This window comes from Diadema antillarum, unplaced genomic scaffold (assembly GCF_040938485.1).
Source record: "Diadema antillarum isolate AM-2024a unplaced genomic scaffold, OU_Dant_1.0 seq00000689_RagTag, whole genome shotgun sequence".
NCBI classification, from domain to species: Eukaryota; Metazoa; Echinodermata; class Echinoidea; order Diadematoida; family Diadematidae; genus Diadema; species Diadema antillarum.
The window spans coordinates 232,268-248,876 of NW_027271594.1; the positions used below are offsets into that span (position 1 = coordinate 232,268).

The 16,609-nt window shown below is 38.5% G+C and overlaps 1 protein-coding gene across 1 annotated transcript; it reads left to right on the forward strand.

Moving 5' to 3' along the window:
• Positions 1-379: 379 nt before the first annotated feature.
• Positions 380-6,372, forward strand: LOC139737318 (tRNA (uracil-5-)-methyltransferase homolog B-like). Its single transcript, XM_071647990.1, has 7 exons — positions 380-427; positions 1,777-2,018; positions 2,698-2,877; positions 4,060-4,196; positions 4,749-4,868; positions 5,397-5,496; positions 6,246-6,372. The coding sequence occupies exons 1-7, from the start codon at positions 383-385 to the stop codon at positions 6,370-6,372; spliced, it is 951 nt and encodes a 316-aa protein (XP_071504091.1). The 5' UTR covers positions 380-382.
• The last annotated feature ends 10,237 nt before the right edge of the window (positions 6,373-16,609 follow it).

Consider the following 16,609-nt stretch of genomic DNA (forward strand, 5'->3'; position numbering starts at 1 on the left):
TGCCTGGGGTCCAGTGGGCATTTGGATATTGATGTGGCATCAGCCTCCGCCCTCTGAAACTATAGACCAAAGTAGAGTTTATATCAATTTGTGAATAAGCAAGGATTGGAGTAACCTCTTCAGTGTTATCTCTTGGCTAAATTCTAGTTTGAAATGTTTTTTAATGTCCCTTATTTTACAATTTATCAGGCATAATTTTTATGTTCCATAGATTACATTTGGTATGAGTGTTCAGAAACCATGGCTTCAGTTTCAAGCCCCCTCCCCTGTCCCATAAATATGTGCATCTAATCATAGTCCCTTCCCGACATCTGTTTTTGGTTATAGCCAGTGACAGAAAGGTATCGCAACAAGTCTGACTTCAGCATAGGTCCTGGACCAGATGGCAATCCAAAGACTGTCGGATATTACGTCGGTGACTGGAAGAGTAAGTGTGACATGAGAAATATGCATTTTTTTTTTTGGGGGGGGGGGGGGGCTGTATCAACCCAAGTCATGCAGCTAAGTAAACAATAGAATTGATTCAAAAGGGACATTATTGTGTATCATGAGTGGTACATTATTCAAATTTATATAAAAAGGCATCTTTTTTCTTCGTTTGTATATCATGTGCTACTGTTATCTTTTTATCCAAACAGTTTTTTTATCTATAGTGAATAATAGTGTCAAGCTGAGCCTTATTTACAGTAAGTAGTAAGAAGGCAGTACCGGTATTGCTGATCTTCTAGAAACTTTAACATCCATTCCACTCAATAACTGTAATAACTGTAATATATCAGTTTCCTTGTCTTCTCTGAAACCAAGTTAATGAAACAACACTTCAACTTTTATGTATATTGAGTACTACTGGTACATTTTAAAAAGAAATGCGAATTGTGTACTTGTATCACAGTAGTGGTATGTGATAAAGTCGGTGAAACATCATAGGTATAACTCCAATCAATCACTATGCATATTGATTTTACGTGCAATAGACATCTAAGTTATTTTTATCACCTTCAACAAACTTGTCGAATGTGTTTAGACTTTCATGGATACTAGTTGCTTTTCAGCATGAGCCTGTATATTTATGAAAGACATTGACCAGCAGATACCCATGAAGGATGTATTTTATTTGTAGAGTTAGTTTATAAACCTTTGTCGGATATTTTGTTTATACAGACATAAAAGCCATATATTTAGAGTGATGTTACCACCTAACTGAATCACGACCAGCTTTCGATTTGAAAGTGATCAAGCACATGTTGGTTGTAACCAATCAGGAGAGACTCTTATATTTTCTGTAAATATGGAATCATCCTCCTTCCCGCCACCAGGCAAGTTCTCTCAGTATAAGTGTCGGTGCTCGTTCGCTCACAAACAGTAAATTTGATATCTAGACCTTTGCATTTTTTTTTTATAGAGAAGACAGTCATGTGTATACCACCAACCTATGCAAAGAATGACAAGACGGAACACATCAGAGTTGCAGAGGTATGATTATCCTCTTTGTTTTTCTACCGTCAAGGTTGTAACATCCTGTAGACACAAGGCATTATGGGGTAACATTGACGACAAAGTCCTTGTAGCAGTGAAAAGACGATTTAATTTGAAAAACTAAAATATCCACAACACTAAAATTCCAGTCAGGTACTGTAGGTAGGAAGGTACATGTAGTTGGAACAATTATGTCATTTTCTTCACTTCATTTCATTCGTTCAGCTGTGCACATGATCGATGAAACTGGATTGTCAGCACCTTTTGATGAAAGAACTGAACAAAATGTACCCCTTCCAGGCATATCAAAGTTTTCTACGACTGTCTCCTCTGCGAGCCATGCACGACTTCCAAGATGGGGGCCACTGGCGCAACATCCTTGTACGTTCCAACCAGCTGGGCCAGCTCATGGCAGTGGTGACCTTTCACCCCCAGCACCTCGCCGAGGTCAAAGTTCAGGAAGTCAAGGACTCCTTGCAAGAGTACTTTGTTCAGGGAGAAGGGAGACACTGTGGTTTGGACTCTCTCTATTTTCAACAGAGGTAGAGAGACAATTAATTTGATGTTCAATTTGCAAGCTTGCTGGTGTAGATCAATTGCCATGTACATGCCTAGATTCAGGCAAAGTTTTCAATGTCAAAGCAATGGAGATTGTACCTGTATCTTGAATATTGTACTGTGTGTCACTTGATTCCAATCTGTTACTTACAAAAAAAGGGGAAAATTCTCACTCAGAAAAAAAAAAAGTTTCTAAAAAAGGTTGATTGGTCCCTTTCATACCGAAAAGAATAGTTCTTAAAATTTTCACTGAGCATCATCTGCCTGTAAGAGGACAGAGTGTTTTTGGGTTTTTTTAATCTGTTTGCCTACCATGCTTACATCAATTGCAGAAAGTTATCCTGTTGAGCTACTTCATAATTTAATCCACAGTGCTTTTAGACAAAAAGTTATATTGCAATAGAAGATATCAATTGGTTAACCTTAATCAGTGCAGAGAAATCATAGATATGTTGTGGCAATGCATTTTAACTTGAGCTATTTGATACACACATTAATATGCTGCGAATGCCTGTCTGCACAGAAAACCAAATAGTGTGGTATACACTGTCCAAAATCCCTGGCACGGAAAGTGTTGAATTAAGCCATGTATGCACCCAATGTTAAAGACTTGTCAATTTTTCATTTAGTTTGTTTTGTTTTGTTTTATAATCCACCACCCAGCACCAGGACGAGAATGTCAAATGAAGAATCGCAATTCGAGCTCCTGCATGGCTGTGCGCACATCTACGAGAAATTGTTCGATCTGCGTTTTCGCATTTCACCGTCATCCTTCTTCCAAGTCAACACGCCAGCAGCAGAGGTGTTGTACTCAACAGTGAAGGAAATGTGTGAAGCCAGTGCGTGAGTTCCAGTTTGGGAAGATAAAGCTGTGGGTTTGATATTGCATGACAACCAGTTATATACAGGGGTGGAAGTGCATATGAATCAATATGGGGCCTGGTTTATAATCACTGAAAAATGAAAAAAAGGTAATGATACACTGTTGTAAGTCTTCACTTTTAGTTCAGTTCAGTATCATTGAGCAAACAATATACACGAGTACAAATAACATGTGATCATTTTGAACATGCTGAGGGTACATCTCTAGAAGTAGAAAACTTGTGAGTGTGCCCTGAACATAAATGAATATAGTATACAGTAATAAACAAAGTTATGATCAAGATACAAAACAGACATAGGGCAACAGGGACAAATATTCATTTTACAAATAGTGTTTGAATAGAATAGAATATATTCCAGATATGCAGCTATTACTATATTAATAGCTACTTGTGTTTCTCATTCTCTCTGTCACTTCTTGTGTATATCTGCGCGATTTCCAGGTGTGTAGCTTGCTTTGTCTATTCTTGTTCCTCTTCTACTCAAGTTTATACGCTTTTGCCTCATCTCATGTTCTTTAACACTTAAACAACTTGTTGCCACCAGAAATCTTGTTGCCTAATAGATGTTATGCTCATGGCCTGTGAATATTTTTTCGTTTGGTCTACTTTTAAAGGGGATGGCTAGTAACCGATCAGTGGGAATCAGTGGGAATGCTGAGGGATGATTGTTCCAATCCTTGTGGGATTCATTTAAGAGTACATAATATATCTACTGTTGTGCGAAAATTATTTGCCTTCAGAACGGTCTCATATTCCAGTAATGTGCAGATTAATACCCCGTTACTGACCAGGCACGCTAACCTGGAAACATTAAACTGCACATTACTTGAATATTAGACCATTCTGAAGCAAATAATTTTCACACAACAATAGATATATAATGCACTCTTAAATGAATCCCACAAGGATTGGAACAATCATCCTCCAGCATTCCCAATGATTCACACTGATCAGTTACTAGCTATCCCCTTTAAACTTGACTGATTAAATCCTAATTTGGATGGGGGGGGGGGGGAGGGGTGTATACACTTTACTCTTGTAGGACTATGTAAAGAACTAAAAGTATTCTGATACTATTGCACTCTGTGCACTTGTCTGAATGTGAGATATATGGGTCAAATGTGTTTTTTTCTTCTCACAGTTCCACCACTCTGATTGATGTGTGCTGTGGGACAGGAACAATCGGATTGGTACTCGCTGGGGAGGTGAAAGAGGTCATTGGTATCGAGATTTTACAACAGGCTGTGCAGGATGCCGTACTTAATGCTGAAGTGAATGGTGAGTATGAGTTATCCATGCAGGCAGCTCCTTTTCTCTTATCATATTCTAATCTACCTCCCACTTTTCTACCACTTTTCACTATGTCATTATGAGTTCTGCAAAATATGATTCAGCTTGTTATCATAGGTCAGAAGTCTAAGCTCAAACTCCTGACGTGCAAGTACCTACAATGTACGCACAGAGCCAAGTCTCTCCACAAGAGATGTTAAGGGCTTTTGTCTAATTTTCCCTTTTCACCGTAACAAAAACATAGTCTCTTCCCAGCAATAATATATTTTCATAGCTTGCAGTCAATAGTTGTTGGAATTTTTTTCTTCAACACTTAACAATTGGTAAGAAATCTACAAAACTATGGTAGTTTGAAGATTAAGATGGTGCTGGCTGCTTTTCATGCACTGGCACAGCACAAATGAAAACATTATTTTGGTAATTGAATATCACCGCTGCCTTTCACACACTGCCACAAATCGTAAGGAACCCAAATTCATATGTTGTATTCAGTGTACCATGCACTTATATTTGTGTTGTATACGTGCTCTCTTTATCCAGAGATTGGCAATGCAAAATTCCTGTGCGGTGCTGCAGAGAAGGTGCTACCCAAGGTTGTGGCCAACACGAAAGATGAATCTGATGTCGTCATGGTTGTCAACCCAGCTCGGGCAGGATTACGTGAGTCTGTGTTCTTTATTTTGGAGCTATCTTCGGTTTCAAAGTTAACAGCAAAGGGACAAAAAGAAAAGACAATCCTCACTTCAAATATTTTCATTTGTAGCTTTCACTAATCAAATGATATGAGAGAACTGAAGATTGATCTGTTGGATACCACTGACATTTCTTTATAAAGCTTGACCCACTTGGCAAACCCTTTGCTTTATTTTGTTGTTTTTGATATCTCTGAAAATGACTTTAACTCTTGCCATAGAAAGTGTATTTTCCTTGATTTCCTAATGAAAATGCACGAAACATTTAGTTTTGTTCTATTCATTCATTCATTCAATTCATTCAACTATACTTAATTTCCATCCAAGAAAATGAAATGCATAGTTAATTTTGATACAAGGTTCACATCTGACAAAGAGATTGTGGCAGGGTTTGAAATTCCCATTTTCTGTCTTCTTTTTTTTTTTTGGGGGGGGGGGGTTGTCTTGCTGCTTGTCCCCAATGTCATCATTAAGTTGTCGCCTCTCAACCCCACAGACCCCAAAGTCATCAAAGCCATCAGGAATTGTACTGCAGTAAAGCGCCTCATCTATGTCTCCTGCAAACCAGACGGGACAGCTTTTAACAACTTTGTAGAGTGAGTAACAGTACAAATATGTGCTCCTGTAAAAGTTGAATGTCACTTCATGTACACATTGACTCTCATCCTATCAAACAGACAGAAATCTAGTTTTATTCAACAACAAAAAACTAGATATAAGAAAGTTGTGAAATTGTAGAATATCAAAAGTTGTCTGTATATCTGTTCTGTGAAAGTACACTAATGTAGACATATTCCAAACTTCCCTACCTTTACCTGTTGGGCTCCTTGCCCATGACCTCCCACCCTCTCCTTTGTTTTCTTTGTTCTGTGTACCCAGCCTGTCCCTGACTGTTCTTGTTGTGTGAATTCCTTATATGTGATTGCTTTCCCTGCCTGTTTGTCATTTTGCCTCTGACGAAGATTCTGCTAGGATCGAAAGCTCAGGCCCCTTTTGACTCCATTTTACTCCATTGGCTTGCCACTATTGGATAAGCAGTTTTCAGCAGCCTTTTTTTGCTACATTTTCCAAACTTTGAAGGAATCAATCTTGTAGGCAGGGGAAACAATGTTTCTCAACTTTTTCAGAAGAACCCAATAGGGGCTCAGGGCCAAGGCCCAAAATGTCTGAATCCTACAATCTGTGGGGCTTTAGCATTGTTGGAGCTGAAAGGGTTCTCCATAGTTCAGTAGTGTCCAGTTTTATGGGAATAAGGTAAGTGCTGTTGATATATGCTGACAACATGAAGCTTACAGAATGGCCTTGTGAGAGGTTAATATATCTGCACTATTCCTCTTTGTTGCTTTCACAGCCTCTGCAGGCCAGCCACAGAAAGACTACAGGGACCTGCCTTTGTGGCCAGCAAAGCAGTACCAGTGGACCTATTCCCCCACACCAATCACTGTGAGCTGGTCATCCGGTTTGAGAGGTGACCGGACTATGGGGGGGGGGGGGGGTAGGATGATGGCCAACTACATGTAATGCTGCATGTTTAGTTCTCCAGCAGAACAAGTGGCTTACTTGACATAAGTTTTTGTATTGTGTTGCACATATGGCAAGATAACTCATAAGATGAGGTGATTTTGCAGGTGCCATGTCTGTTATAGTTTTTTGTTTTTATACCTGACACAAGATTATAATTTAACAAGAAAATTTCATTGGTCCCAAGCAGCTTGTTATGAGTTTCAAGGTATTATGAAAACCTTGTATGACTTATGTAAGACTGTGTACATACTAAGATATATGTATGCTTATGAAGTGTTGGTGGGGGGGGGGGGGGTTCAAGAAGAAGACCAAGAAAGGATGAAGTGTTGATACTTTGGATGCATGCAAGAATCAAATGAAAAGCTTTGTCTGGTATCACAGCTGACTTGTCTCTCTCTCCTTGTGATGAGGAGCGGCCATTCTCACCAGGAGGGGTGAATGTTAATCATTTGGCTGAAGAGGAATACTGTTTTGTTTTGTTTTTTATGGGATTCCACCAAGTAATTGTGGTCAGTTCTCTAGCACACTCAAAGAAGCACATGGGGCAGCATGTAGAGTTGCACCACTGAAATCTGTTGGCTAAGTGACTTGTAGCCAGTTTTAAAGGTCCTGTTGACTTTAGGAGCAGTGATTTAAACAATGTTCAAGATATCACTTTTGATGCATATGTGTAGGTCAGTTGAATCACAAAACATCCTACCGTATATTTTTTTGTCCCCGCCGAACGAGTTCGAGCAGGGGACTATGAAACGGGCTCCGTACGTGTGTGTGTCCGTCCGTGCGTCCGTCCGTGCGTCCGTCCGTGCGTCCGTCCGTGCGTCCGTGTGTGCGTCCGTGTGTGATCAAAATGTTCAATTTGCTACTTCTCTGTCATTTATGAGCCAATTTTGATTCTGTTTGCTTTATATGATAGCACTACATGGGAGCTTTAAAACTTGTACACAGAATTTCAGTTGTGACCTTTGACCTTGACCTTTGACCTATATTGTACATTTTGCTACAAAATGCTACTCCTTCGCCATTTCTAACCCGATTTCGATTCCGTTTGCTTTATGTGATGGCACTAGGTGAGGGCTTCAAAACTTCTACACAGAATTTTGACCTTTGACTTCTTTGACCTTTGACCTTGATTTTTGACCTATATTGTGCATTTTGCTACAAAATGCTACTCCTTCGCCATTTCTAACCCGATTTCGATTCCATTTGCTTTATGTGATAGCACTAGGTGAGGGCTTCAAAACTTCTACACAGAATTTTGACCTTTGTCTTCTTTGACCTTGATTTTTTACCTATATTGTACATTGGCTACAAAATGCTACTCCTTCGCCATTTCTAACCCGATTTCGATTCCGTTTGCTTTATGTGATGGCACTAGGTGAGGGCTTCAAAACTTCTACACAGAATTTTGACCTTTGACTTCTTTGACCTTTGACCTTGATTTTTGACCTATATTGTGCATTTTGCTACAAAATGCTACTCCTTCGCCATTTCTAACCCGATTTCGATTCCATTTGCTTTATGTGATAGCACTAGGTGAGGGCTTCAAAACTTCTACACAGAATTTTGACCTTTGTCTTCTTTGACCTTTGACCTTGATTTTTTACCTATATTGTACATTGGCTACAAAATGCTACTCCTTCGCCATTTTCTAACCCGATTTCGATTCCGTTTGCTTTATGTGATGGCACTAGGTGAGGGCTTCAAAAACTTCTACACAGAATTTTGACCTTTGACTTCTTTGACCTTTTGACCTTGATTTTTGACCTATATTGTGCATTTTGCTACAAAATGCTACTCCTTCGCCATTTCTAACCCGATTTCGATTCCATTCGCTTTATGTGATAGCACTAGGTGAGGGCTTCAAAACTTCTACACAGAATTTTGACCTTTGTCTTCTTTGACCTTTGACCTTGATTTTTGACCAATATTGTACATTGGCTACAAAATGCTACTCCTTCGCCATTTCTAACCCAATTTCGATTCCATTTGCTTTATGTGATGGCACTAGGTGAGGGCTTCAAAACTTCTACACAGAATTTTGACCTTTGACTTCTTTGACCTTTGACCTTGATTTTTTACCTATATTGCACATTTTGTTACAAAATGCTACTTCCGGCGGGGACATATATTACGCACCGCGTAATATCTACTTTTCCTTGTTTTTTTTTTTGGCAATAAAGCCTAAAATGTAAACCATTACTGCAGACGGTTTAGTCTGGAAATATTTTTATTATAATTGTTGTTCACATTTTGTATATTTAACAAATACTGTAAAACAAGGAATGTTCGCATGCATTTTAATTTTGCAAGCGCCAAGATTCGTGAAATTAAAATGCACGCGAAATGTCTTGTCTACACTACATATGCATTGAACGCCAGTGGCAATTCACGAAAATTTCATGCCACGAAAAAGGCCGTTGGCCCCAATTCGCGAAAATTTTGTGCTGCGAATATATCATGTTTTACTGTATTTAAAGTACCGGTATGATGAACAAGAAATCAAAATCAAGAAAATCATGTAAAAAGAAGGTGTCAGAGCAGAGGGAAATGTCTCCCAAAATAGATTTTTAATGTGACTTATTAAAAGATATTCGTGCGACTGAGAAATCGCCAGTTAAAACTGACTGATTTACTTCACCGATTTTCGCTCCGGAACAGCTGTCTTTTCGAGCCCTAAAATATGACGTCATGAAAGGATCAAAACCCTTTACGAGTGCAGCGGGACATCGAGGCCGTCATTCATAAAGCATGTATTTCCAGGCGAGCAGATGTACTATCTGGCCTGTCTTTCTTTGCATCGGCTTTCTCGGCAGAGCCATTAAAACATCCGATCCTTACCTTATGTTGTAGGGAAAGACTGAGTTTGACATCGAGAGTGAATTGAGTGATGACAGTGACACACCTTGGCCCACCTACCTAGTGTGCAAATGATGATTAGATAGGTTATTTATACTTTGCCATCTGGTGATGATGGTGCAGATGTGTCAAGCCTTTTGCACGACAATGTCACCAAGACGCCTATGCCGGATGACATTGCCAGTTTGGACATCGAATCCACATTATTTTGAATTGGGTATTGTCGGTCATTATTATTGCTATTCTTGTTATCATCATTATTATTATTTCCATTGTTTATTATTATTATTATTATTATTAGCATCATTATTATAATTATGTTATTATTATTATTGTCCCCCGCCGAACGAGTTCGAGCAGGGGACTATGAAACGGGCTTCGTACGTGTGTCTGTCCGTGTGTCCGTGTGTCCGTCCGTCCGTCCGTCCGTGTGTCCGTCCGTGTGTGCGTCCGTGTGTGATCAAAACGTTCAAAATGCTACTCCTTCGCCATTTCTAACCCGATTTTGATTCCGTTTGCTTTATGTGATGGCACTAGGTGAGGGCTTCAAAACTTCTACACAGAATTTTGACCTTTGACTTCTTTGACCTTTGACCTTGATTTTTGACCTATATTGTACATTTTGCTACAAAATGCTACTCCTTTGCCATTTGTAACCCGATTTCAATTCCGTTTGCTTTAAGTGATGGCACTAGGTGAGGGCTTCAAAACTTCGACACAGAATTTTGACCTTTGACTTCTTTGACCTTTGACCTTGATTTTTTACCTATATTGCACATTGCCTACAAAATGCTACTCCTTCGCCATTTCTAACCCGATTTCGATTCCGTTTGCTTTATGTGATGGCACTAGGTGAGGGCTTCAAAACTTCTACACAGAATTTTGACCTTTGACTTCTTTGACCTTTGACCTTGATTTTTGACCTATATTGTACATTTTGCTACAAAATGCTACTCCTTTGCCATTTGTAACCCGATTTCAATTCCGTTTGCTTTAAGTGATGGCACTAGGTGAGGGCTTCAAAACTTCGACACAGAATTTTGACCTTTGACTTCTTTGACCTTTGACCTTGATTTTTGACCTATATTGCACATTGCCTACAAAATGCTACTCCTTCGCCATTTCTAACCCGATTTCGATTCCGTTTGCTTTATGTGATGGCACTAGGTGAGGGCTTCAAAACTTCTACATAGAATTTTGACCTTTGACTTCTTTGACCTTTGACCTTCATCTTTTTACCTATATTGTGCATATTGCTACTAAATGCTACTTCCGGCGGGGACATATATTACGCACCGCGTAATTTCTACTTTTCCTTGTTATTATTATTATTATTATTATTATTATTATTATTGTTATTATTATTATTATTATTATTATCATCATCATCATCATCATCATCATCATTATTATTATCATCATTATTATTATTACTATTATTACTATCATTATTGTTGTTACTATCATCAGCAGCAGTAGCATCATAAAAGCTTACCCTCTTTCCTGAGTAGGTTGAATCCTTTCTGCTACGTTCTGATTTCGTCGCATCCGAAGACACCATCTCATGATCGATGCACAAGGAGGGACATAGCGACGAAATCACAGTTGTTGTGTTGACCGACAGAGAGCAGGAAGTCAAAGTCTTGGTCATTGTTGTTGTTTGTGTTATTTATTTATTTCCTGTAACTGCTACGGTGCTGCTGGTGGATTGGGTAGTTGTAACATCCGACTTACATAAAACCGCAAAGGGAGAAACGGGTGTTCACCTTCGTCCTTTGAAGGAATGGCATCAGGTTTAAGGGCTGGAGGGGTCTTTCTTAGTTTAAAGGGTGTGTACAGTTCAGGTTGAGGTGAGGATTTAGCTTTTAACATTTTGTGAGATATTCAGAAACCACTCTATGAGATGTCAAAGAGCATGCAATTCTAAAGGGTATCAAGAGTTTATTTGATGAAAATGGGTTTTGAAATGGCTGAGATATCCAGAAAACAAGGTGAAACAGAGAGATTCTATGTAAGAATTCACAATATTGTAATGCGAGAAGGGGGGGGGGGGATAGAGACTGACATCTGAGAATATCCACGTCTCCTAATCCTGTAGTATGCTGCCACCAGGTAATTTTTGGGTGTACCACTCCCTGCTGAGAAGTCAAGAACTAACTTCCTCAGCTAACATGTTTGGAGAGAGAGATCTATAACTTGAGTGAGTCCTATATGTAACAATGTCTATGCTAAAGAATGTTGTGGCTGCATGTGTATGTTACATACTGGTATTCCTCTTGCGTATAACCTTGACGCCTATAATTAATCATCACCAGTGTCAGTACAGAATGCGCACGCACACACTGCATCTCACATACGCGCATACCTCATGTTCGCGCCACTCGAGCATGTGCACCACTTTCAGTTGAGTACTCTAGTCTGGCACAGCCCACACAAACTAGTATCGGCAATCATTCACTCATCTTATTCATCTAATATACAAGGAAATACCTCAAAGAATCGACCAAGCATTTAGGGTAAGCTAAGTCAGAATTCTTCTAACTTTCTCCGTATCCAAATTGACATAGATCATGTGTAGGTAAGCATTTAAAGTAGAGCCTCAGTCTCTAACTGTCACATCTAGACTTCTACATGCGTGTACTCACACAGATACCAAACATCTCGGGCACTCACTCTCCCTCCAATCACCAAGGCTATCCAATAAGTTCTAGGACCTCGCGTTTGTTGGTAACATGTTTAAAAGGCTTCGATGTGTGGTTCCTTTGTTCAAAGTATATGAACGTGGTGCATAAATTTGTCCAGTGTCTTTATTAATCGACAATACTTAATTAAATCTCATATCCACAACCTCAATCACTGATCACTGTTCACGTAAGTCTACATGCATTCATTCCAGCATCCAGGCAGTACAACTACAAACTTGATGTCAGAACGTTTGAATTTGATTTGTTACTTTTAGACTTTAATAAGTCTAAATTCTGTTTGTACAAGTATACAAATCATTTCATTTACAGCATTTCAAACATCTTCTCTTAGAGACAAAAACCAATTTGAATATGAGTATTTTCCCAGCTTAATCTGACCAAGGTTCACTAACGCTGTAGACCTAACTACGAATCTACGATATCCCAGCTCAGAACGTACCACATATGACGTGGTACTGTAGTTAGACCACTCATTACATTCTAAGTCACATGAATATTGTAAATATAATTCTCCATAATTTAGTATAATGACTGCCTCTTTATCATGGAGACTACTATGTAAGAAATACCACTCCACTACAATGTTATTTAAAGACATCTCATTTTGAGACCCAATTTGTTGTCAGAAAGTGAAATTTCTTCCGTACTTTTGTTCCTGCTAACCTGTGCGAACCTCATCCTATTAGCGAACTCCTGTAGACAGTAGACTCACTTAGACTCCAAGTCTTCCTACCCGTCTCTTTCAGAATAACATCTCTTAGTAGGCCATGGGGTGAGCTGGTTTTTTCGCTTGTTTCGTTCCGACAACTGCGGCACTAAAATTTCTCCACAGCTACGTGTAAACAAATAACTAAAAAGGCTACAGGAAAAAGTTCGACACAAACCCTCCTGTAGTATTTTGGTAATTTAGGGGAAAACAGTGAACTTTTTTGTCACTGAGGAGCTGAATATGTACACTTTGCCGTGTACGATATTCATTCGCGAACGATCATGTGATGTATGTTATCCAATCCGAATCGAGAATTATCGTTTACGAGTCAAAATGGCCGCCCCCTGTGAGCCTGTCGACGCGTCTACGTCGTCTGCTCTGCCGAAACTTTTAAGATGCGTTTTTATGCATGTAACATCGATGAAGTTTGAAAATTTCACGGCTATGACAAACCTAAGATAGACGAAACCTATTTTGTGTGCCAAAGAGTGGATCAAATTGAGTGGGGGAGACCGTGAAATCGCAGACTGCCAGAACGAAGTGATTTAGCTGCTCGGGGGACAGACTGCAACCTACGTAGGATAATTTACAGGTTAGTTTACGTGCGTACAGTCGTAGCAGTCGACACTGCAATGCAGTCTCTCTCATGTTATATGCGTATAAATGTTAATGACCATGATGACTACAAGTACAACGTTAGCTATGTTATGAACGTTGCTTGTGTATGTTATGTATGTTATAATGGGCGCTATTATAAATGCAGTAGCTTAGCCGTTAGCGTGTCTGTTACATTTTAGATAAATTATCTTGAATTTCACCTTGGCATGGCATAGCGCCGTTATATTATATAGATAAGTAGCCTAATGTTAGATGTAATTTTACATGTTGTTCTATGTACAGCCCAGGTTAGGTTGATGTAGTTGATCGGTGATATTGTTTTGTAAAAATCTTGACACACAGGACTGGATTGAAAAAGGTCTGTAAAACTGCATGTAAATTTATATTTTCATAATCATGGCCATGGAGTATTAATATTAAAGATCCATCCTGTTTCTCTCACCCCGAAATTGGCGAATCCCCCCTCAAAACACACATTTAGCATCTCATTAAATTAACTTATTAATATTTGATATAAATAGGTCTAAAAAACCAACAATGACAATAACATAATTTCAACAACTAAACTCCCTAAAACATATGATTACCATTATGTTGTGCCAAACTGTAAAGCAGTGGGTGGTGGCGATAGTGAAAGGCCAAGGATTACTAGTATTAATGATGATAAGGCAGTTGTATTCATAATTATGATAATTGATATTGCATGTGATCAGGTGCTGAAAGCTGTAGATGTAATTTAAAATCAGTAATTGCACTGCAAGTACAAGTTGAAGTAGTTGATGATGACAATGATCATGAGGTGTTAATGAGTACCTGGCATAGTACTAGGGCCTATTGGTAATTACAAGATTCAAATATTGGCAGTCAATAGTCTACCGTACATTTAATGATATATTGAGTGTAATGTTCAACCCCTCCCTCTAGCGTTTAGCCTTTTTTCCCCCTAACAAAATCCAACGGCTAATCATTGCTGTTCATTTCTCCATTGTATTAAATAGGATTCCATGAAACGTGCTACAAGAGGTTTATAGATAGCAAACGCCTGAATCTCGCTAGGAAACAAAAGCTGAAGGAGGAGCCTGGTCCGTCAGCAGGAGCATCTGTTTCCTCCCCTAAGACGCTCACATCAAGATCAAGATTTTCTTCTGGAAGTTCTTCAGGTTCTGCTGTGTTGCCTGTAAAATGCATCATTTGCAACAGAGTCAACCTGCTCATTACTTGCCAAGGGAAATTGGTTAATATGATTGATATTGAAGCATGAAAACATTGTCATGTTACTATAAGTTGTCCTTGATAAAATGGAGCAATATATATACACCACTGAAACATTCACACACATACACAAAGAACTTCAGTGCAAAGTTCAGAAACAGCAGAATGTACTGTATATGCACCAATGCTTTGGTCAATGTGATTGATATTCAAGAATTGACATCTTACCAAAGTTGTGCATGATAAAATGTTTTTGTAATACAGATTGCTTCCTGTATTTTGAATGCCAATGTTTATGCAACATGTTTTGACTCCTTGCCTCAGTATGTGATTGTTCGCCCTTCAGCAAACATTTCTGCCCACTATTATGATTTGATTAGGGTTGAATTATTCTAAGAACAATGATGTTTTCCTAAGTGTGATTTTTTTCATAAAACTGAATGACTACAATTAAAATTTGTTTCTCCCACTCTGGGAAAAAAAAAATATGTAACTATTATTAATACTGAAACAGATGGTTCATGTAGAAAGGTCAGTACAATGTAGGTGTGAGTACAAAATCAGTTTGCTAAAACTAATACACACCAGCCAAATGAAAATTGTGCATAAGTTGAGTCAGGTTTGCACAGATACTCTGATATTGGAAGTTAATTGCAATGTTATCATAATTTTTAACGCCAAACCTGTTTTATTCTCTCCAAGATTTTCAGGTACACATTGCCTCCAATACAGAATCCAACAGTTTTCACTCATGAATGGGTAAACTATAATTTTGCCTTTATTTTATATATTGGCATTTTTCAAAACTTTTACACACTTTCAAGGATATTTGGACCATGGAATGTTCCAGGAAATTTATTAAAACTAGAAAATTTGACTGATTATCATTTTCAACTATCTTACATGAAAGGAGGTAGTGTCCCACCATGTTGTAACCTAATGATAGCAATGAAAACTTCAGGAAATTTTATGAAGATTAAATTTTCTAAAGTACTGTATAATATTTCATGAACAACGTGATTGCTATGTGATCTAAGTATATTAAAGCTTCTAAAGAAGAAGAAGAAGAAGAAAAGAAAAACATGTTTACTGATAAACAATATGATCTGTTTAATAGTAATGTCTCATGTGTGTAAATGAGTTTGTATGTGTGCGTGTGAGTGTATATAATATGTCAGCGTTTTTATGCACCTGTGTATGTGTAATGCACTGATCAATACATGTATTATATCATTGTGTGTGTTCATGTTTATGATAATCTTTTTTATGATGCTGATGTGATAGATGGCCAAGGCATGTAGAATAATATTTTAATACACTTGGGTATATTGAATCTTCATAACTATGTGTGTGCGTATGTGTGTGTGCATGTGAGGGTGTGTGTGTGTGTGTGTACAATAAGATTCTCCCACATGCACGCGGACACACACACAAACAAACGCACTGAATTTTTTTCTTCTATTTTTTTTGCCTTGAATGATTAGTCATTTGATTAATAACATGTCTTTGAACAGAATATAAGGCATTTGCCTTGACCTCTGACGGTCAGTCAGTGCTCTCTCTCTTATGGTCTGGAACCACTTTGCTCTTGTCTTCCTTTGCATAGCCAGCATCAGGAAAAGCTGAAACATGAGATATAATGCAACTATTAAACCAAAACTTCACTTTTTTTTCTAGGTATATGGCTAAAAGCAGTGCTTTACAAATGTGTATATGTATTTCAGCTTAGAAACACTATGGGAACTATACTGCGGCTAGCAGCCCCATACGCATAACTGCGGCCAGCAGCCCCATACGCATAGCGTCATGGGGCTGTGAACTGTAGCATACAGGATCATGACGGAAGTTTAATCGCGGACAAATATCAACTTAAAATCGGGAAAAAATCTTCAATTTGAAGACTTATTAATAAATTTGAAGTATTGATAACAGAGTTCGTGCAAGGTTTGCTTCTGCAAATAGTTCCTTTCTGTTCAAATTGATGACTAAATGTGACTCGGTCGAGAGGAAACTGGGAGAACTACACTGAATTGACGGCCAGCGCATGCACACACAGACATCTAATATCCAGTCAATGGATCCGAA

Coding starts and splice junctions, on each gene's coding strand:
- LOC139737318 (XM_071647990.1), top strand. CDS start 383: ATGGCAATCCAAAGACTGTCGGATATTACGTCGGTGACTGGAAGA. Junction 2,878..4,059: donor GAAATGTGTGAAGCCAGTGC/GTGAGTTCCAGT, acceptor TTCTTCTCACAG/TTCCACCACTCTGATTGATG. Junction 4,869..5,396: donor CCCAGCTCGGGCAGGATTAC/GTGAGTCTGTGT, acceptor TCAACCCCACAG/ACCCCAAAGTCATCAAAGCC.